The sequence below is a fragment of the Sinocyclocheilus rhinocerous genome, unplaced genomic scaffold (assembly GCF_001515625.1).
Source record: "Sinocyclocheilus rhinocerous isolate Xijiao unplaced genomic scaffold, SAMN03320098_v1.1 scaffold594, whole genome shotgun sequence".
Classification (NCBI taxonomy): Eukaryota; Metazoa; Chordata; class Actinopteri; order Cypriniformes; family Cyprinidae; genus Sinocyclocheilus; species Sinocyclocheilus rhinocerous.
The window spans coordinates 2,089,457-2,113,427 of NW_015645059.1; the positions used below are offsets into that span (position 1 = coordinate 2,089,457).

Consider the following 23,971-nt stretch of genomic DNA (forward strand, 5'->3'; position numbering starts at 1 on the left):
CAAAATTCATAAAAAAAAAAAAGCATACTGAAACTTCTAAAAGGAAGTTTATATATATACACACTATATAAATAGCTTTTCCAAAAATCCCCAGAGGCCAAACAAAGGTTTGTCAGACACAGACACAAGACAGAAGACAAAAAAAATGTGCTGCTGACTGTGCCCTGAGAAACATGCCAACCAATCAAAGAAAACATGAATTTAGCAATAATGAACACTATGAAATAACACCACATGACTTATCCTTCCTGTTTTCAGGGCTATCTCAGCTTTACCTGAGAGTGCAGCATCACTCCCAGGAGCAGATTCTCCATTCCTGCTGCCCAGCTCAGTTTCCTCTGGCCAGGCACTGCCCGGGGCACCCTGGGGCCCTTTACTGTGCTCACAAAGACCAGCCACTGTGCAATAATGTCCTGACAACACGCACTGCTGTTCAAAAGTTTGGGGTAAGATTTAAAAAAAGAAATGAATACTTTTATTCAACAAGGATACATTAAATTGTTTGAAAGTGACAGTAAGGACATTTATAATATTAAAAAAGTTTATATTTCAAATAAATGCTGTTCTTTTGAATTTTATATTTGTCAGTCGTATCACAGTTTCCACAAAAATGCTATCAATAATGATAATAAGAAATGTTTCATGAGCACCAAATTAGCCTATTAGAATGATTTCCATCATTCTGACACTGAAGACTGGAATAATGATGCAGAAAATTCAGCTTCGCCATCACAGGAATAAATTACATTTTAAAATCTATTAAAATAAAAACAGTTTAAACATTTTAACATTTACAATTTTAATAATTTCACTATTTTCCTGTGTTTTTGATCAAATAAATGTAGCTTAGGTGAGCATAAGAAACTTTCAAAAACACAAAATCTTACTGACCCCAAACTTTTGAATGGCAGTGTATGTAAGAAAATACCTTACTCTGATTCATAGATTGGATCCCAAGCCCCTAATGATGCCCTCTTCAGCTACAAGTCCAGAACAAAAAGATGGATTCATATATTTGAGCTTAATATCGATAAAGATGCTGTCTCCCGAAGATACACTGTTTAACTTGTAGCTAGAACAACTAGTACTGCTAGAATTAGTTCAGAGGATATGAGACTTGACTCCACTACAACCTTGATAACATCAACCACATCGAGAAAAAGCAGAGACCCGCCTCTCTGATGATCCGACCCAAGGGACCTTCAGATAAACCATCCGACAATACAGTCAAGCTTTTCATCTACAACAGTAAACTCATAATGCGCACATATTCAAAAAAGCTTTAGTGATTTAACAATCAAGGCTGGGGAATTAAAAAGAAAAAGTTCACAAATAAACCCATCAGGTCAGATATTTGTTTGAAAAATAGAACGGAAGCATTTCCTGTCCTTCATCATCCCAACATTCTTCCACTATCTTCACAAAACAAATAAATAAACGCAGAAAGTTTCCACCCAGATGGAACAAACGCTTCCTATTGGAGGACATCAAGTCCTTGTAAGGAGACTCACTTTAATTGGTCTTGATTGGCTTGTTTTGACGTCCCAGAGCCTTAATGTGGCAATGGTTACAGAGTTACTACACAAATAACTGCTAAGACCATGAGTGACCATGGTGTTGTTGCATGCTGGGTAATGAAATTTTTTCATTTCAAGAAAGGTGAGGTCACAGTTGCCGCTGTTCTGAAAATTTTTGCAGGTGTTTGAATAGAAATCTATGCGATAGGGAAATTCACTTAAGGGTGAAAGATTTTGCACCTGACTGCACCTAAACTTTGTATATTCTGCAGAGGAATTTTATAGAAGCCATGCCTCATTCCTGTCAGAATACCCATAAACACCCACCATCAGCTCTCTAGACCAGTGAATCTCAACCGTTTGGCGTATCGGACCCCAGTCCAATTCAGAACCATCCTCAAGGACCCCCAGAACAAAATTGACTCATATCATTTGTGTCTTTGTGAGGACCAAATGCAGTCAAGTATAATTCAAGTTAGCTGACTTGTCCAGTATTTGGCCATATTATCAGCTATATTGGATTTTTCTTTCATGGGAACATGTCATGCCAAAATATACAAAATTTATACAAAAATTCATACTTTATACGGACCCCCTGGCCTTATGTCAAGGACCTCTAGGGGTCCACGGACCCCTGGTTGAGAAACACTGCTCTAGACCATAAACAGCAGTGTGACATAATAATTAAAGTGCCCCTATTATGCCATTTTTACGGTTCCTAATATTGTTTTGGGAGTCTCCTACAATAGGATTACATGCATGCAAGGTCAAAAAACGCTTTCGTTGTCTCAAAATATGCATTTAATATCACCTCATTTTCCAGCGATTCTCAAATGATTCGTTCGAAGCAGTTCAAAGATTCAGTCTCTCTAAACCCCTCCTTTCCGTGAGCCTACTCTGCTCTGATTGGTCAGATGCCCTAGTCTGTTGTGATTGGTCTACGGCATACAGCGGTGTCAGAAACGATGCGCCTATTTCAATAGTTCTGTATTTTGAATGCTCTGTAGAAAATATAAACATCTATTATCATACTTACAGGTTGTGATTCAGTGGAGCAGCTGGTCCAAATAAACAGGATACTGATCCATCTTTCAACAGCAAGTGTTTTGTGAATCTCGCGTCGAACTCCCCGAGATTAAAGAAGCAGTCGTCAGTAGAATGACGTGTTTGTGGGCGGGGTCAAGTTGTTCACGGCTGGCCAACGTAGAACATAGGCGCGCATCATGCAAATATGTAGCCGTCACGGAAGTGGGATTCAAATTACTAACAACTCGTTTCAGCTGTACAGAGTCGATTCTTTATTTTGGGAGACAATAACTTTATTTATCGTGCACTTTCAGGTTTACAACTTTGCAGATCGTTTACATTCACATACAGCTACATTACACTCTGCATGAAAGGCAATATTGGAAATGGCATAATAGGGGCACCTTAAAGTCTATGAATAGAAATAAAACAAAAACAAATGACTACAGACAGACCTCATCATGCAGGACTGAATTACTAGAATCTCATGCCTTTGTAATGTGTATAAAATAGCAGCTTTATTTCATACAAGATTCAACCTTGTCCAATAAGACCCATAAAAGGCCCTGGTGAGTCAAACAGTGCATGAAATTGAAGAAACGCTACAGGTTTCTCCATTTCAGTGAGACCAGACACATTAAAAGCAATGAGTTGGGTTGATATCAGCCAATGACCAAGGCAATGAATGTCTCCCAAAGGAGGACATTCTTCGCCAGAGAGGACAGGCTAAGAGACTTTGACATTATTTGAATAGAAATTATATAACAGGCAATCGAGACTACTGTAGGCAGACTACTGTACCTTTCTTAGATTTGCCTGCAGGATAGAGAAAGTAATTCAAGATTAGGTAACGTTTCACTTTTGATGTGTGATGTATGATGTAATGCAACATAATAACACTGTATATTTTAAACAGTGTGTTTGAGGTGGAGAGCCCTACCCTTGTGCAGGCGGTGTGTATCCATGTGTGTCTCTTTAGGGGAGATGGCAAGGGCTCGGTTCAACACACTCCCACAGCTGGAGCTTTGAGCTAAAGGGGGATGGGACTAAACACAGGGGGTGATGTGAGAGTGAGTTTTTATTTCATACATACAGTATCATTCAAAAATTTGAGTTCAGGAGGATGTTTTTTGAAAATTATAAATGTAACATTTTGTAAAATTATAAATGTTTTTGTCACTTGAATAATTTAAGGCATCCTTGCTAATTAAATGTATTAATTTAAATAAAAAAAATCTACAGTAGTGTATAGTTACAAATATCTGGATGTTTTCCATTTTTTAGTTATATTATATTATATTGTATTAACCAAGAAGATAATATTTGCGTAAAATATTTGCGCAAATGAGTAAAATATTTTTAGATTTTAACTTCAACTAAATGAACAAGGAATAATTATTTATAATTAATTTTACTTAAATTCACCAAAACAATTCAAAATAATAATAAACAGCAACATTTACAGATATACATTTAATAAAACATTGTAAAGTATGCCAGGAACTTAAGTTACTACATAAGCTATTACAAAACCGGATAGTCTTTGGGAAACATAAGGGCCAAATAATATTTAATATTTTTTTAATTATAAAAAAAAAAATTAATATATTTTTATTATGAGTAATATCATTGTGACAATCACAGATTTTGGTTAAATTTAATAAATGCAAACAAAATAGTGAATACATAGTAAAAAAATCATCCAGTGCATATCTAGATTATCATGACCATATTTTATTTATTTGGTCCTTGGCATTGAACAGGATGTTTTTGGCAACTGTACATTTAAGACTATAACAAACTCTATATAAATGCAATAAATAATAATGCAAATTAGTGACTTCTAAATATGTAAACGTATAATGTATTCTTACTTTAGAGGGTATGTTACGACCAAGTGTGGCACAGGTGAACTGTGGGGTTATGGTGGGCTGGGTCTTCTTCCGAGGAAGAGTGTCACTCAAATGAGCTCCGCCTCCCTTACCGTACCGCTTCCTTTCTTCTAGGGTGCGGAAATGCTGAGGAACAGAAGGTTAAAGGTAAGAAATGTCTCTAATAATTGCACTCATATATACATACTCGCAAGGTTTACCTGTCTGTGACAGCGCTGTTTTTTGGCAGGTAGAGGAGGAGGAGGAGGAGAAGGGTTGAGGAAGGTGACCACGTCTTCAGGCCAGTGCACAGAGGGAGGTTTAGAATTGGGACGAGAACATGCAGTGAAAGAGGAAGAAGGGATGGAGGACGAACAGTGGACAGGAAGAGTGCTTTGGAAAAGAGAAAATCAGAAAATAAGGATGCGAGAAGAAGGTGGGCTATAGTTTGCTTAAAGAGGACACATCATACATTTTTTTTTAAATTTGCTTTGATGTTTTACGCTAAAAGGGCAAAATGAATTATGAATTAAAAGTTGCAAAAATATTTTGTCCAGAAATCTGGACGAATAATAATAATGATAACTAACAACAACAACATTATTATTATTATTATAATATAGCAGTATGATATGACCTCTTAAATAAAACAATCTAAGAGAAACTGAATAAAATTATAATATAATCAATATTAATTTATAAAAAGTTATAAAATGTACATTTTTATAAATGATTATATTATTAGTAATATATTTAATTATATAATAATAATAATAATTATTATATATAGTATTATTATTATTATATAGTAGAATAATATGACATCTAATTGAAAACAAATCTAAGAGAAAGGGAAATCAAATAAATTAAATATAATTAAAATAAATAATTATTATTATTATTATTAACATTATTATATTTGATATGACCTCTTTAATTTAAAAAGAAACCGAGAAAGGGAATCAAATAAATAATTCACACAATACAAATACCTTAAAATCCCACAGTGAACATGTAACATGGCCTTTACTCACTTTCCAATACTTGGCGTGTGCACACTAAATCCAAACTAAATCCTGGACACGCTTAATTCCTAACACACATAAACCATCCTGATCACACACCTCACCCTCTCCTGGCGGGGCAGTGCTCTCCGCAGGACTGGGTTCAGGGCTGGGGTCAGTCCCTGTGGCAGGGCCGTCAGGAGAGGACTGGGCTTGGGTGGGGAGGGGGGCTGGGGTGGGATCTACCCCCAGCTGAGAGTACAGTTCATTGATCTCATTGACTGTAACATAGCCCTGGAACAAACCATTCGGAAAATGTGGGGAAGAGGGGCGAATAGGAAAAAACATACATTCAAGTAGGTTAAAATGATTAATGACAAGCATATTAATAACAGATGAATCACAAATTTGGGAAAGATAAATAAATGAATACATTTTAAAATAAAATGAAATAAAAAAAAAGATTTTAAAAAATGAAATAAAAAAACGTGAATCATTAAAATAAAAAATATGATTAAATAATCATTAAATACTAAAAAAATATTAAAATGTAATGAAATAAAAAATGACATTAAAAAATAAATAACAGATGAATTAGTCAAATAAAAATAAAAGTTAATTTTTTTTATGAAATAAATAAACAATTCAGTTAATGTTTAAGGGATCTAAACAAAAACCTCCAAGGAATTTGAAGCACTGATAAACCAGTAAAAGAGTAAATAATTAGAGGTTATTTTAAGAGCATTATAAATTTAATTACCCAGAGAAGCGGCATGTTAGGAGGTATTTCGGAAAGCAGCAAACAAGCAACAAACATTATCTTGCACGCACACTGCTAGTGCGTTACCTCAGCATTTTTGATAGTCAGAGAGGAAAGAAGAGAAGAAAACATCAGCAGGTCAGCAGGAAGTGGAGACAGGGTTTTATGGGCATGGCAAAATTCACTATGAGGTGGACACACGTCGGCCAACTGGAAGCAATCCTGGAATACAGGGGAAAAGACCCTGTTTCCACGGTGAGGAAACACAAACAACCCTCTGCAACTAAAGATTTCCAGGTTGCAAGAGTCGTGATGAGGGCATGGGCGAAAAGCGATCATAGTGAATACTTCCTTATTTACTGTAGATCCATTCATGGTGTTATAGTAACCTTTTGGGGCAGCCACACATGGTTGAAGTACTCAGGCCCAAAACACATGTGCAGTCCAAGAGAGGATGTCAAGAGAAGGTTTGCTCTATTCACATAGAACGCACATCCTGTCAGACGTACCTCCTTCATACTGATGGGACTGACAGGGAAACCCAATGCCCCAGTGAGCTCAGAATATTTCTTCTCCAAGTTGACAAGATTCTCCTTTTCCTGGAAAAAACGGAAAAAGTCTGTCATGATTCAGAAGCACTAATAACGACTTTCAATGAAGGGTGCAAAAAAGGCAGTGTAGCATGGATTTCTAGTAATATTACACAGACATACCCGCTGCAGCATCATCTGAAGATTGTTCTTTTCCTTCACAAAGTTGTCTTTGTCCCTCTGAGCCTGCTGGGAAATCTGGGTGTACTGTTTCTTCAGGGCCAGCAGCCTCTCCTAAAGGTGTCACACATATCAATGTGTTGGAATGATCATATTTACAGATTTTCTTTGAGCCTCAACTTTGGAGACGAGCCAAATAGAAAAACACTGTAGAAGCTAACTAGTATTGGTTAATTTGGTCTTTATATAAGCCTTATATAAAAGCCTTTTCTCTTTCCGTCCATCAAATCATTTAAATGCACATAAAGTTCTTACTCATAAGAACTTGCCAGGATGACTTGAAGGCACCAACAGGAAACTCACCTTCCGTGTGACGGTGCTCCTCTGGTGTTCTGCGATCTCCCTGAGAATATGTTGGGTCTGAGTCTCTTTCTCCTCATCCTGACGACTCTCTCGTTCCAGCTGTTGAAACTCTAGGTCTTCAAACCGCTTGGTCTCCACCTCAAGCGTCTCTGCATCCTGATACACAAAAACATGATGGTCTAGATCTATATCTTCAAAGTGTAAAGGAAATGAAGTCGTAATACTCCCACAGTTCAACAAGCCTCAAAGAAACCAACAACAGTTCACACCAAATCCCCTCTGCTCCAGCAGCCTCCCCAGGGACGGAGACAGGGGTTAAGGTTTCACTCTGCTGGAAGCAGGCCAATAACCGCTATAAACATGCGCCGCGACATGCCAGTGAACAGAGGACCAGCCACAACTTTCACCCATCACCACTGACCTTTAGAGATCAATCACGTCAACACTCACATAACATGACCTTCTGCGACATAAAGAAACTTTGCAGCCATTCCACGTCATCACTGAAACAGCTACTGTATGCCACACTTTCATTCAAGGCCTGCCAGCTTTAAATAACCTAGTTCTTTCCAATAACTTAATTAACATCTCATGTGGTCACTATCAGGGATTGTGTACCAACCAGCCTATCAGGGTGAATCCCATGAAACGTATGAATGAGACATGGGACAAAGAAATAAGAAATTATATTTGTAGATTTTTAACATTGTGACATTATTTTCATGACAATTAAGCACCCCTCCCCCCACGAAAAAAAAGAAAGAAAAAAAAATTAAGAAAAAAATAATAATCATGATCACTAATATATATTAAAATAAATATAGAAATTCAGAAAACACTACATTTTATTAAAGAATTAAATTCTGAGAATTTAGATGAATCTGAAGAAAAATTGTATTGTAAAATATTTAGAATAATTTAATAAAAATATTTTTTTGTCAATATCACATTTATATCTAAATAAAATATAAAAAACATATTACAGCTGGTTGTAGTTAACTTGATTTACTAAAACTAAAATACAATTTTACTAGTGCTGTCAAACGATTAATCGCATCCAAAATAAGTTTTTGTTCACATAATATGCGTGTGTACTGTGTATACTTATGTATATATAAATATACACGCTTGCATATATACATTTAAGAAAAATATGTTATGTTTATATATTAAATATATGCATATATAATAGAAGTTATATGAATGTAAATATATATATATATCATGTAAGCAAAAACTTATTTTGGATGCGATTAATCGTTTGACAGCACTAAATTTTACACAAACTATATCAACATACTAAACTAATAAAATGATAAAGATAAAATGAAAATGGAAAATACTAATTCCAAATATTAAACTATAAATCTCAATGATGCTAAAATAACAATAATAACATAAATAATAATTACAATGCGTTACAATAATGAGGATGAGATTTTTTCGGATTATAGTAATGTAAATTTGGTGGGGGGGATGTTCTTAATATTTGCAAATGCACAAAAACTTAAAGGGGTCCTATTATGCTCTTTTACAAAGTCTTGATTTTGTTTTGGGGGTGTACAAGAACATGCTCTCATGCTTGGTGGTTAGATTTGTAACTTTCTAGATCTTTTTTATGCCCAAACATATACACTGACTAAAATTAAAAAAGTGAAAAAGCATAATAGGACCCCTTTAAAATTACTATTAATTAATTTTAATTAAAATTTTATTAAAAATGTAAAATCAAATTGATCTTATTATAACATTATTTTTATGACACTTAAGCACCCCTCCCCACTAAAATTTGTCAATATTGTAATGCAAAAAAAAAAGAAAGAAAAATTTAAAAAAAAAGAAAAAAAAAAAAAAATCATGATCATTAATATATACTAATATAGACTTTTGATTTTGGAGAATCAAATATGACCCATCAGTGCCAGGAGCAATATTTTGATTATATAATTTTTTTTAATTATTCAAAAACATTATGCAGTACATTACAGACATACAGGAAGCGCATGCGATATAAGAGAAGAAAGCCAGCCGAAATGTCTTTCATGGAGGTGAGACAGTTGCAAGCACTAGGGATGAAGAGGACAAGGACCCGGTTATGAGGAAGAGGCGGATGAAGGCTGTGTGTGAGTACTGACCCTGCAGAGCTGCAGCTGAAGTTGCTCTTTCAAGGCTTCGGGGCAGGTGTCCAACTGAGTCTTCTGCTCTGCAAGCAGATGCGCCAGTCGCTCTAACTTTACACGCTCCGCATCTAGCTTGGCTTTGTCCTGCACGTACGTGTATAGGATGCAGGGAGAGAGGAGAGAAGGGTTAGTGCCGGGGCAGGTGGGGTGGGCAGGGTTAGTTACTACACAGTCAGTAACAGCACAAGTGAGGCATGATGGATGTGGAGGTGTTGAATTAAATGAACATGAAAATGCAGGAAAATGATAGCGGACGTTATCAACACTCAAGAAACTGAAAAAAATACCTCAGCAATCGGTTCGAACTGAACTGAAATTAACAAGTGGCCACTTTGCATGTTAACAACACTGCAAAGAATGGCCTCAAGTGGCGGCAACAGCAATTTGACAACAGACACCAATGTTCAATAACTAAAATCCGACTAATAATCATAAAAGCAATTCTTGCATCAAGTAATATTATGCAACTGTAGGTGGATTATGGTTGTCAAGAAACAAAACGCATTAATATCGCATTCACTTGATCGGTTCCAAAACCTAGCAAGCTTTCTTGTTCTACTGCCTACATAGGCAGCATCCTAATTGCAATGAAATTTAATAAGTGAACAAATCAACCGTCCACTTTAAGAGTTAGTGCGTCAGAAATGGACCGTCAGCTAAAGGGTTTGTATCTCAAGTGTCTCCGCAGCTGCCAGGCTAAATGAATGAATGAGCCGGAAGTCAGGCTGAACTTGAGACGCAGGTGCCAGGATTTCCACCAGCTCTTGGGTTAGAAACCCCCTGCATCAACACAGTGTGTGGTGTCACTAGGTTTAGCAGAGGTGTATTTAGAGCAGAGCCGGGATTACCAACTGTGACATGGACTGAGAGGCTGCCAGGAAGTGTGTGTGTGTGTGTGTATGTATGAGAAATGCAAATTAATCTAAGGCTCTATAATTCATATTTCAAAAGTAATAATATGTATTGTAAACTTAACATTCTGTATACAAAGGTGCTGGTAGAGATACTTTGAAATTATAGCTTAGCATAACTAAATAAAGCTAGCTTTTTAAAAAGTCATTAGCAACACTAGAAGCAAAAGTAGCCAACTGCACTAAAAGCTATTTATGGGGGCAATGTCCTTTAAAGGGATAGTTCACCCAAAAATGAAAATTCTGCCATTAATTACTCACCCTCATGTCGTTCCAAACCTGTAAAAACCCAAACCCAATTGTGTTCTTTGGAACATCAGTGGTTCAACATTAATTTTATGAAGCTATGTGCGCAAAGAAAACACAAATAATGACTTTATGCATCAATTTATTCTCTTTCGTGTAAAATTATGGTTGATGTCACATGGACTATTTTAATAATTTCCTTACTATGTTTCTGGGCTTGAAGGTGTCAGTTGCGTTGTTGTCTATGGAGGGTCAGAGAGCTCTCAGATTTCATCAAAAATATCTTCATTTGTGTTCTGAAGATGAACGAAGGTCTTATGGTTTTGGAACAACCGGGCAAGTAATTAATGACAATTTTTCATTTTTGGGTGAACTATCCCTTTAAAAGGGTCATATGATGCGATTTCAATTTTTCCTTTCTCTTTGGAGTGTTACAAGCTCTTGGTGCATAAAGCATCACAATCTGGTAAGGGGCGTAACATTTCCGTCACACGCTTGAGGAATTCGGCCAATCACAACGCACTGGATAGCTGGCCAATCAGAGCACCCCTCGCTTTTCAGACCGATGAGCTTTGTAAAAATCTACGCGTTTCAGAAAGGCGGGGCATAGAGGAGAAACAATAATGTAAAGTATGTGGAAAATAATGTGTTTTTTGAACCTTAAACCGCATAAACACATTTCATTACACCAAATACACAAAATAATGTTCTTTTTAGCAACATCATATGACCCCTTTAAATACATTTCCATCTGATAATACAAGTTAACTACATTTATCAGGCACAAAACCCAACAATAATCTCAATTAGGGTAACATAAATCTACAATAAAAATTTATAATGAAACATGCTAAATTCTTTAACAGACTCAAAACCAATGATGCACAACAGCAATTGGCTACAAAATACCACACAAGGACTACACATTGGACCTTAAATAAGTAATTCATTTTGGTATATTGAAGTTTGTGGTTGCATTTTGTTCACAATTTTCTTTAAAAGAAGTTACTTATGCATACAATGGCTGCATTTATTTGGTAAAACAGTAATATTGTAAAATATTATTACCATTTAAACAGTTTTCTATTTTAACATTTTTAATTGATTTATTCCTGTGATGGCAATTTCAGCATCATCACTCCAGTCTTCAGTGTCACATGATCCTTTAGAAATCATTCTAATATGCTGATTTGCTGCTCAAGAAACATTTCTTATTATTACCAGTGTTGAAAACAGTTGTGCTTCTTTTTTCTGCAAAGGGTAATACCTTTTATTCAGGATTCTTTGATTAAGAAAGGTCAAAAGAATTTATTTGAAATAGTAAAGACATTTATAATGTTACAAAAGATTTCACTTTTGATCAATTAAATGCATCCTTGCTGAATAAAAGTATTCATCTTTTTAAAAAGAAAACAAAAAAACCTTACTGCCCCCAACTTTTGAACAGTAGTATAAATAAAATAGTACACTTTTGATAATTATATGAACTGTCTGAATGAACTAAATCCTTAAAAATGAATGACTACTGTACACACCAAAAGAACGGACAGTTTAGGAGAGCGCATTTGAGTTAAGTTAATAGCGTCACCAGGTATAGTTAAGTACTCCCACTGATATACAGACTTTATCATGGCACATACCTGAGATTTTTCCATCTGGGCTTTGTTCTCAATGTCAGCCATCTTCTCTTTCAGTTGCTCCAGAGCGTCTTTCTCCTGCTGTAGCTGAGCCATCTCCGAATCCTGCTCGCCTTCCAACAGAGCGCGCTCCACTTCCAACTAAACACACACACACAAACGTGTACTTCATTTTTGACTCAATCTAAAGTTCACTGTCACTTACAGTAACTACTGCAACAATTTCAATGATTTCGTGGCAAACAGTGGTGTCATGTCACTACGATATGGACCACCTAGAAGGTGCCTCATTTCACACAAATAAAAAGAGGCCCACGTTCTAAACCCATAAAAGCCCAACCTCATAAAACTAGAGCACAACACTGACATTCTGGGTTTACTGAATGGGGCTCTAATGGAATAGCTGACTTAGCAGGAACTGCTGGCTCAAGACTAACCAACCTATGTAACATTAATCAAGAGATGGGAATTTCTGCTTTAAGGCCAACTAAGCAATAGCTTTCTCTTGTGCTTTGGACTTCATGAACAACTTTGCAGTGTCTACTGTAAGAGGGCATAGAAATAGGATACATTCTTATGTTCAAAACCAACTTGACAGGGTGAAAAACAATGGAACAGACGCAATTAGCAAGAATCAAGACACCATCATCAAGTAGTCCAGATAGAAAAAAAAATGTCAGCTAAGCTCTTAAAAATATTCTTTACAGCCATCTATGGTTCCATGAAGAACCTTTAAATTCCATGCAACCTTTCCATTGCACAAAAGGTTCTTTATAATGAAAAATGGTTCTTTAGATTTTTAAAATGTTCTTTATTTATGTGCTAAATTTACCTAGGCCTCCTAACCTCAGTAGATTGTTATGGAGAGAAAATAACAAAAAGGAGAAATGAGGATGACAGGAAGGGAAAATGTATTACAGTGGAGGAGCATTAAAATATTGAAATCGAATCAGGAATGAAGTGCATCGTTTAAAGGGAAAAACAGAGAATATGAGGCTTTAAGTGAGAGAAAGTAAAACAGATATATTCTTGGCAGTTCAGACCTCCATGTCTAGCCGTGGTCCTCATCACAGCTCCTGATTACTTTGCCACATGCACAACTGTCCCACACAAACACTCTCCCTTCACTACTCCCACCATCCCCGATCTCTCCCACTTCCTCCATGACCTGATGTGTCTACTGTACCTCTCTGATGGACTCCTCCATCTGGTTGTCCAGGTCTTTGATCTTCAGCTCTAACTCTTCCATATTGTTCAGGACCTGGATCCTCTCCTCCTCTATACATCTCACGTCCAGCTTCAGCTGTGTGTCATCCTCAGCAGTCTGCTGAAGACACGATAATGTAAGCAACCACACAACTATACTGAACAATGCAATAAAAAGTAAAATACATAAAAGACATTAGGTCAGTTTAAAATCAAAATGATTGAGTCAGCGCCAATAGCCTCGTGGGCAGTGCGCCGACATATAGCGCCATTGCGCTTTGGGCGTCCCAAGTTTGAGTCCCGGTTCGTGGACCTTTCACGACCCTGCCCCCCTCTCTCTCCCACTTTGCTTCCTACCTAAATACTGTCCTATCCTAATAAAAAACGGTCTCTTATTAGGTTTTGTATTGGTTAGGATGCTTACTTAGAAGTTAGCTGCCTATGTAGACAGCAAAAAGCAGGGCAGCTCACTAGGCTTTGAAACAGAGCTATCATGTGCATTTTGTCCCCATTTATTTCAGCTGCTATTAGTGAATGTTTAACCTTCCAAGCTTAACTTATTAGTAATGCTGGGTTTTGAATTGATTCCTAATGCTACATTTAGAACTGGCCTAGATGGCAATGCTAGTAGTGTAAAGCCCTTTAATGCAAGCCATCTAGAGCATGGACATGCCCCCTTCTGGCAGCTGCTCAGATTTTTAGCTCTGAGAAACAGGATTCACTGAATGAACACCAACAATGATGAATGGGTTCAACGGAAACTTCGAGGAACAGAGGGGCGGCTCCATTTCCTAAACCAATTATTTTTCTAGGTTTTCAATATCCGTGGAAGGTGATCTGCTTATTTTGAGTTTTATAAGCAAAAAGTTGACCTTTGACCTGGAAGATTCCACATGTTCGTGCATGTATGATTAGGACAGCACATATGGGTGAGAAGACTGCCATTCTTCCACTGTGTGAGGCAAAGATTGACCAAACACAATGCGCATAACCCTGCTATATTTGGACAGTGATGTTTATATCTGCTCATCACAGTCTATACTATGGAGGGCACAACTCTGAGCTGCTTCAGCTGTTTCTGTGTGGACTACAAGAGAGAAAGAGGGCCAATACAGATTTATAGTTTCTATAAACTGGTTTCCAAGGCCATTTTGTGTTCTATTGCGTATACCTTTAGATGGATAAATAACAGAACCAAAGCATGACTGCTACTTCTGCGCAGTAGACTAATTAGATTAGCCCATACAGGAGTTGAAGGGAAGACTCCTTGAATTCCTTCTTGGATTAAAGTGTGCGTGAGGTTGTGTGCATTCCAAGGAAGGGTGGGAAACTCTTATAACCTCTCCAAAAGGTCACAGGAATTAGCAGTATGGAAAAGGACTAGCTTTACATATGATTCAGTTACCTAACAAGATTAAAACACACACTGCACGCAGAAAACACTTCATGCATGAAGCCATAATGGAAAGCAATCAAAGTATAGCTGAAAGTCATCTGACAAGCGCAGACAATCAACTATACTATACTATAATATAATATAAGGAAATGCTGACATGGAAGTATACTTTAAACAATTTATTGAATTTTACAAATGAAAATATTAATATATATTAGACTAATTAAATTGTAATTTAACAGTTGAAAAGAAGTATATTACTACCATTGCACATACTTATAATATAAAAAATGCTGACAAAGAAATATACTCTTTAAAATATTTTTTCAATTTAAAAATGAAGATTATTATAATATATCACTTATTTGTAAATTAAATAAATAGTTTAAAAGGAGAAATTACAATTACAGAAATGTATAATATAATAATGAAAACATGGAAGAAACAAAATATACTATTTTTTTAAATATTAAATAAAAAAAATTACAATTATTATAAATTCCTGAAATTATAATACACTTATTTATTTTAAAACTATTTATTAAATTAAACTTATTAAAATCATAATATAATAATATACAAGTACATTTTAATTAAATGAATAGTTTAAAAGAGTATTACCATTCCAGCATAATATAATATAATATAATATACATTTTTAATCAAACAGTTTAATTAGAGTACATTTCAATTTCAGCAATTTTTATTTAATATTACAGTATCTTAAATATAATCAGTGGCCCAAAAAATTTAAAAGTTTTGATGCAATGCAAATGCAATGATTGTTAACCAAATGGTCCCATGGTGATTTTTAGTAGATGCATGAAGTCAGTTCCTCTCATTCATACACTTCTAAGAGTAGCTTAAGTGGCTTAAGACAAGCTTTACCAATTACCTTTATTATCCGTGTCAGCCGAGGAGAAGGGGTGGGAGCAGAGCCAAGGACAGCTGTTTTCTCCGCCTTGGCTTCTCTGTGTCCACTATTCTTGCGCTGCCGTACCTGTCTCTCCTCGCTGGCCTGGGTCTCCTGGGCTTTAAGCCCATAGTCGTTTTCAGCAGAAATGCTGGCTGACAGACTTGCAGAGTCTGAGAACGTGGACTCATCATCTGACACCTGTAATTTCTCCAGCTCCTTGTTGATCTTCTGCAAGTCTGCGACGGCCAAGCCAGTTTTGTCCTGCTCTGCACGGCCAAGCCCGGAACACAGATTAAGGATAGTCTCCAGACGCTGACGTTCCTATGGATCAGACAGAGACAGTATGAAAAAAAAAATGCATATTCAGACACTTGCAGCATCAAAACTCACAATCAGACAGCTGGAGGAAATGATAAATTTGGAAACCTGTCTCACCTTTGAAATGCAAACAGATTTACCTGCAGCAGTTCTGAACATGTTTGTTATTTGGAGAAAACCCACTGCAGATATTTCACACTAATAGCCCATAGGTAACCTAAAGAAGAACATTACTGCTATTTCTCCAAAAAGGTCCAATATACAAACATCTTTGATTCCAAAAGCACCCTTGACAGCTCCAAACTGCGATCAGAGAAAGACCAGACGAAGACAACCAGGCATATACATCTAAAAACAACCCGGGCCATGAAGGAGTGCACTTGGCCTGAAAAAAATCCCTGTATTTATCGACTGATATGGAAATGCAAACAGCAAGTTCAGGCGAGCATTTCCAGAGCCAAGAAAAATGATCTCACTGGTTCATATAGCTGCGAATGAACAAACCGGCATGTTAACAGTTATTAAATCCATAAAGAAGATATTTCCTTGTAAATCGAAACCTGGTCCGCAAAACAAGCCCAGCATTTTTATGCATTCGCATGGCCCTATTCTTCAGAGTGCTCTACTCACCATATCAACGGATCCAGAGGTCAGAGGACACATGGTGACCTCACAGGAGAAGATCATGCCCTCATCAAAAAGATGACAGGTTTAGTTATGTTCCTTAGCACAGCAAGTACAAATTACAGAGAGACATGAACGAACCAAGCCGGTGTCAGAAACACAAACCCTCTGATGGAAGGTTGTCAGTGGGAAGGGAGATTGCAAATAGGAGAGAGAGAGGGGGAGCTCTCAGAAACTGGGCTGAGAGTGAAATTAGACCCAATAAAAACACTGCTGGCACTGGATGGGAAAGGATATACAAATAGGAGCAGCGTGATTCAATCCTTCCGCTTTTATTCATGACACGCTAACAGCCCCAATGCAAGAGCGAAGGGTAAAACTTCACGAGATCTTCTCCTATAATCCTAATCAGTTTACATAAACTCTGTATCAGTGAAGGACTGTTCTGTCAAATGATAGGATATTGCTTTGCGGTGTATTTATTCTTAATAAAATAAACATGATGCTATTTAAATCACTTTTCACATTATATAACCAGTGCTATTTATATCAAATGCATATGGTTCATCCAATGTTATTGTGATGTCCATGTCAAATAAATAAATAAATAAATAATAGCTATTAACATTTTGATCTAACTTTTATTTTCAGATTAATTCATTTTTTTATATAATTTAAATAAATTAATAAATCTATAAAAAAAAATTTAAATTGTATTTAATTTTAGTCATTTTTCAATTTTAGTAATTTTCTTATACGTGTGATTTTTATCATTTCTCTTTGAATATTTTTTTATTTATTTTTAATTTCTGTTCCATTTTAGTACTTAAACTTAGCTGCTAAGGAAACTTTTCAAAATCTTCAAGTTTATTACATAATTGAATTTTAAAAACACTTAATAGAACAGAAGTCAACTTTGGTTAGCAAGCTAGCAACTTAAGACTATTAGCTTAGCATAGCTCTAACAGGTAATGAAAAGTTGCAGCTAGAACAAGTAAATGCAAATTTAATAGGGAACTGGAACAGGATCTTGCATGAGGAAAAAAGCAGACAAAAAGCATCTCTGTCCACTGATAGCCATTCAAAGTCATTGGCAAAGCAATTCATATATTTGCGAGCGACGTATAAATTACCAGTAAATACATCTCAAATGCATGAAATTAATTTTTTACATAGATTTTTCCAATGCTGCTGCCATTTGGAAATGCTATTGGATAGTTTTCTCCCAATATTTTAGACCTCATTGGGCTCTGAAACAGAAAAAACAAAACAGCACATGCTACGCAACTGTGCCATCATGAAATGAGTGTGTGTTTTTTGGACATGTACAACCATGGCTAAAGTCTGTAATATTACATTCCTCTGAGAGAGTTTTTTTTTTTTTTAAAGAAACCCAGTGAAAGTCTATGTGTGGATACGATTCTCCACCTGTAGCGGCCTTGTTTTCACTCAGTGCTGGCCTTGTAAAGATCACCAGCCTGTAGTTTTGGTGCTAACTAATGAGTGGGCGGCCTACGATGATGGTTTGGCCTCTGCCCAGCAGGGCGGCGCCACAGGTGGCCTCCCTTAACCACAGCGTGCAAAAACGCTGTTGCCTTTCATTTGAACGCCATTGAGAGCAGCTGAGAAGCAAGAATGGGGCATGTTAGCATGGGCAATTTTCCAGGATCATCTGCAGCTGTGGGTGGCCTCCCAGAGAGAGTGTATTCGAGAGGCCGGGTTCAATGAAAGTGGATGTGGTTCTGGGCTGTCGAGCTGTCTATTAATAGGAGGTTTATGCAGCCACACCTCTGCTTGGGTCTTCCACCGCATCCACTACAGAGAACCAGGGGCCTTCCTGCACATGGTGTGTTTGTTATAACCGAGAGGAATGCCAGAGCGCAAGTTTGGCGGGAAGATTAATTAGGCTGCAGGTGGGGTCCCCCATATCTGAGCGCACAAGATCCCATATTGCAAGAAGAGTTGAAATATCACAAGCTTTTAATGTGATACCCCCCTTCACAATGAGAAAAGAAAACAGGGTCATGGAGGAGGAATGTTAAATATTCTAGATGAAATCAATCTTCAAAGTCATTTGTTCTTTATATTAGGTGAGTCTTAAGAAGAATGATATGCTTCTAAAGAATTATAATAAAAATGAAACAGATGATTGGACATGCAGATGTTTGAGTACTTCTATAATGATATGCATATTTTGTGTTAAAGTCAACATAAAACAGAATTTAAAACCCATTTTACTTGAAAATGTGAAATGAAATGTGACATATTTGTGCGTTAACTAGGAGATTTGATGTGAAAAAAGTAGGGTGGGATCACTAGGAGTCATTAGGAATTGATTAGATTATGAAAGGTATTAGTCACTACTTAATTACATTTTCATGCTGACTTTAAAGCAATACATCAACAACATTAAACAGAACATTCTGTTATTAATTACTCACCCTCATGTCGTTCCAAACCCGTAAGACCTTTATTCATCTTCAGAACACAAATTAAGATATTTTTGATGGAATCCGAGAGCTTTCTGACCCTGCATAGACAAGCAACGCAACTACCACGTTCAAGGCACAGAAACGTAGTAAGGACATCGTTAAAATAGTCCATGTGACATCAATGGTTCAACCGTAATTTTATGAAGCTACGAGAATAATTTTTTAGTGCAAAGTAAACTTTTTTCAACGATTTCTTCTCTTCCGGGTCAGTCCGCCGCGATTCATGAGAACCAGTAGCATGTTTAGGCACCACGCTATTGCGTGGGGCCCCGCGGTCCAGGGAGGCCCCCGCGGAACGCGATTTCTTCCGATGGGAGTCGAGAACCAGCATTTTTTTGGACCGGTGCGTAATTGGGTCAATACCGGACTACTGATAAGCTTCAGGACAAACAATACTGTTATCGATACATGTGTTGTTTTATCTCCGTACCTCTGTGTTAATGGCGAATTAGACACTGTTCTCATAAACCGATCTCAAGCTAATGACGCGCCTGCTGTAAGAGGTTTGGCATGAAATGCAGCGGCACTGTCTCAATCTCTGTCCGGCACGGGTAAAATAATTGTAATTCTGAAGGTAAGGTAGAATTCATATTTCTTCATTAAATAACTTACAAAATAATTTGAAAACTTTCTGTGAGGTGTAATTTTACAAACAGCACAAGTTCTTCACGAGCTCTGCACTATAAGCGAGCTGCACACTGCACGGTTGACACAGGAATTGTCACAGTTTACACGCATCGTCACTAAAGTTTATAATTTGCATTTCTTTTTTAAGTTTGGCCAGTATTTAAACCATTCAGCACTCGTGCGCTCTCCAGAGAGAGCACACTCAACAATTGCCCCATTGTAAAAACAAAAATGCACAGCATGATCAAACATTTAATTACATATTTTTGAAAAAACAGAGTCAAAAAATTCCCCTCTCCACCACTCAAATAAAAAAAAATCCTCCCTCCCACAAGAGTCACCTAAGAGGGGAACTCACCCCATTTTCAAAAATGAAACTCAGGCCCTGAATGAATGTCTGTAAAAATCCTGACTGGAGTATCACTATAAATAATTCTACATGTTAAAAAGAAGCCTTTTTTTATCATGTAGATAAAAACGGAGATAAAAAAGTCCCTCTAAAACAGAGAGGGACACTCTCTTTTAGAAGAAATCACGCCCGCTCCCTGAGAAAGTCAATATATAAATTTTCTTAAATAAAAATAGCTAGAGATGCCAGAATTCTCTATTACATTCTGTTGTGCTCCTATGCACATGATGTTCCAATATGTTGTGCTATGGTATGCTGAGGAAATCTCTTTCTCTCTCCCTCTCTTTAAAGGGCCTTTTTATTTAAAAAATGTGCTTTATGTGCCTTTTTCTGTTTGCTTGGAGGCATTTGTAAACTGCAGTAATAAAATCACTTGAAATTTTCAACATCCTTTTACATCATTTATTTTTGCACCAAATTATAGAGAGTAGTATAGATAACTGTATCGATAAGCAGTATCTTATCGGTATCGATAAAATGTAAATGATACCCATCCCTACCTCGGAATCGATCGCAAAATCCACCGAGGGGGGCCCCTCCGGGACCACTAGCTGAGGGCCCCCAAAACACTAAACACCCCTGATGAGAACACTCCCATGAATGGAAGAAAATTGTTGAATAAAGTTGCTATTTTAGTTCTCGTAGCTTCATAAAATTAAAATTAGTCCTGATGTCACATGGACTATTTTAATTATGTCCTTAATACCTTTCTGGGCCTTGAACATGGTAGCTCTCTTGCTGTCTATGGAGAGAATGCGCTTGCATTTCATCAAAAATTTCTTAATTTGTATTCCGAAGATGAACAAAGATCTTACGGGTTTGGAATGACATGAGGGTGAGTAATTAATGACAGAATTTTCATTTTTTCCCTTTAAGTGATAAAAGTCTCTTACCAGTCTCTCCACTTCCTGTTCCCGCAGTCTTTCATCCCTCTGTCTCTGATGGTAGTCTTGAAGCTCCTCCTTTCCACTGAGAGAGCTGATGCTGCCCTTTCTCTCCCTGAAGCCACTCGGCGGACCCAGGCCTGCCTTTCCGAACGACTGCCTTCTCTCCCCGAGACCAATCTCCAGAGCTGGTGTGGGACCACGCATGGCTTGCCTGTCCACTTCCGAGTAGCAGCTGGTGGATGTCAAACTCACCTTCTTGGCCTGGCGGGGGCTGGTGGCTTCTCCCGATGTCATGGTGACATCTGGTGGGGCTACGGTGTGTTTGGTTCCAGGTTTATTGGACAGCGAGATAGAGACTAATTCAGAATGACCATTCTGGTGGTTGGAGCCAGTTGGGCGAGAAAGCTGGCCATCAGGAGACCGATAGCTTGGTGGGAGGGTGAGTTGAGTGTCGGTAGGTCGATAGAGGCGTGGTAGGGAGCGACTGTGCGAGCTCATGCCTGTAAGTGACCCAGTGGAGTACTTTCTTTGCCGTGGAGTGGGTTCGAGTCCTCCATTGCGGCCTGCATCTGGAGTGTGGAATCTACGAGACAGACGAGGACTAGAAGGCATGCTGGCTGCACCACTACCGCCCACTGGCGTTGGCGGGAGGGAATCGGTCACACCGGTGGATGAACCGTTCCACATTGAGAGGGCTGAACCTGAAGTCCCAGCACGACGACTGTCTGGTGTATTGAGGAGGAGACTATCCTGAGATTGGTTCTGGGTCATGGGTCGAGAATAAGGAAGTGATGCGTCACGCTCTCGAGGGTCAGAACGACGAGGAGATGGAGGCATGCTGCTGGATGAATGTGCTGGTACTTTGGCAGCAAGTGGTGGCCTTTCAGAGCTGTACAATCGGTGGGTTTGTTCTTGATAGGATATTGGGGAGGACGTGGTGATGGGTGACAGCAGATTGGGTGTGGTGGGAGGAGACTGCGTCATGCTAAAGTAGGAGGGGCTTGAGTCCCCATTGGCTCGCAAACTATTCTCCAATGCCTGCTTCTTTTTTTGTAAAGTGTCCATCAAATCCCGCAGTTCAGAGACGGAGCGCATCCCTCTAGAGCCAGAGCCACCTAGACAATGACTGAAGTCGCTGCTGAACTTCAGATAATCTAAAAATAAACACAAGAAAGGTTCTTCAGAAGAATAAATGAGAGTTTATTACGAGCAACTTCGTTTTTGAAAAAAGGTCAGACTATTACAAACATGAAAAAGTGGTTACGAGGAGTTATATAACTGTCTGCTTGGTCCTTGAAAACTCCTGGAATTGCTTTAATTGTTTGCAGGAGTATGGGGAGCTCGGACTGCTATACCCAAGACTCGTTTGACCTGCAAAAACCTTGAACCAAAAGATCATCAGTTTTCTCTCAGGGGCCAATAAATTAGGCCTGTCTATCTTGCTTTCCAAGAATTCAATGTGGCGTTACAGCTTAAACTAACACAAACCTAGTCAGTTAAGACGTTTTCTAAAAACAGAAACTGACCAAAGTCCAGAATGTTCTAGAAACAGAAACTGACCAAAGTCTACTCTACACAAAACACTGCACAATGAGGTGAACCAGGAATACAAAAACTTCCTTAATTAACTTAATTTGTTTAACTTTTAAAATAACTGTAGATGATCCAGGCTAGGAAGAGTTTGGACAAAAGACATCCATGTTTAATTTGGCTTCTATGTCTGCTCTTCCATCTCCCTACTTTACAGACACACTTTTCTCTTCTGCTTTCTGGACAAGACGTAAGCTTCACTCCGCCACGTGCCAAGACAGCGAAGATCAAAGAAATCCCACTTCAGATGACTGACGTGAATGTTCATAAAACACATAAGCCTGCACATGCCAAGAAAAATCCCTTTATCTCTTTAAGGTGCATGTGTGCATACATTAGGCTGGAGCAGAACTTAAATCATGGAGGAATCTCTCACGTGAAGGTAACGAAGGAAATAGAGCAGAAACTGAAAGCTATATCACAAGGATGACAGGGTAGGATGAAAGGCATGCAAGATCACACAAACTTTAACCATACATGGGGAGGTTCTGGCTAACCATGTAGTGACAAGCTTCACTTTTTATAGCTACTGAAAGAAACCAATGCATGCTGGTGTATATACCACACTGGTAAGTTTATACCCTGTAAACAAACTAGACAGCAACATAAGGGTTAAAGTTTAACTTATACCAGTATACCGTGCACAGTAAGGCCCAGAGTGTTTGTTTTTCCCAGGTTTGCTATGCACAATGCACTTTGAGTGAGTGGGTGCACATTTGTTTAAGTGAAGATTCATTCCTGCTGTCTAGCAACACAGTGTGAGTGAGGGAAAGACTGAGAGGAGGTGGCAATGATTTATGTCACTCTCTACACCTCACTCAAAATGTTCAATCAATCAACGGGGAGAATCCAAACCACATCTGTGTACAGATCACACATTCCATGAGACAGACTGGCTCCCTGAGTGTGTGTGGGTTTGCTTAGATATACTCTGGCAAAACTACCCTTGGGGATGTACTCAACTGTAAAAGTCATTCATATAGATATATACAGTTAAATTCTTCTTTTTTTTAGGGTTTGAGTTGGAGTTAGTCCAGCAATTGTAATTCACTTAATTAAAAAAATCAAATAAAGGTTATTCATTAATGTCATCTTCATATTGCTTTATTTGTGGCACTGAAGTTGCATACCATAAAAATGTGAATAAAAATTAACTTTAGCTAATGGGTCAGAGCTGCCATATTTTACAATGGCTTTTAAGTGGCATTTTTTATACAGAAATTGAAGCAGAGATTGCTCCAATATGGAGATATAATTGTTGCTTAATTCCAAATAAATAGA

At 37.7% G+C, this 23,971-nt stretch overlaps 1 protein-coding gene across 1 annotated transcript in view; it reads right to left on the reverse strand.

Moving 5' to 3' along the window:
* The window catches only part of LOC107705183 (pleckstrin homology-like domain family B member 2), a 48,455-nt gene that overhangs the window by 6,555 nt on the left and 17,929 nt on the right, over window positions 1–23,971 (reverse strand). The window contains exons 6-19 of the mRNA XM_016508363.1: window positions 21,107–22,254; window positions 15,723–16,064; window positions 13,412–13,549; window positions 12,229–12,366; window positions 9,387–9,515; window positions 7,252–7,407; window positions 6,892–7,002; window positions 6,688–6,777; window positions 6,266–6,400; window positions 5,539–5,712; window positions 4,418–4,561; window positions 3,484–3,589; window positions 3,345–3,359; window positions 219–413 (exon numbers count right to left, since the gene is read on the reverse strand). Of these exons, the coding sequence (XP_016363849.1) occupies window positions 219–413; window positions 3,345–3,359; window positions 3,484–3,589; window positions 4,418–4,561; window positions 5,539–5,712; window positions 6,266–6,400; window positions 6,688–6,777; window positions 6,892–7,002; window positions 7,252–7,407; window positions 9,387–9,515; window positions 12,229–12,366; window positions 13,412–13,549; window positions 15,723–16,064; window positions 21,107–22,254 (3,021 nt within the window). The remainder of the gene's footprint in view (window positions 1–218; window positions 414–3,344; window positions 3,360–3,483; window positions 3,590–4,417; window positions 4,562–5,538; window positions 5,713–6,265; window positions 6,401–6,687; window positions 6,778–6,891; window positions 7,003–7,251; window positions 7,408–9,386; window positions 9,516–12,228; window positions 12,367–13,411; window positions 13,550–15,722; window positions 16,065–21,106; window positions 22,255–23,971) is intronic.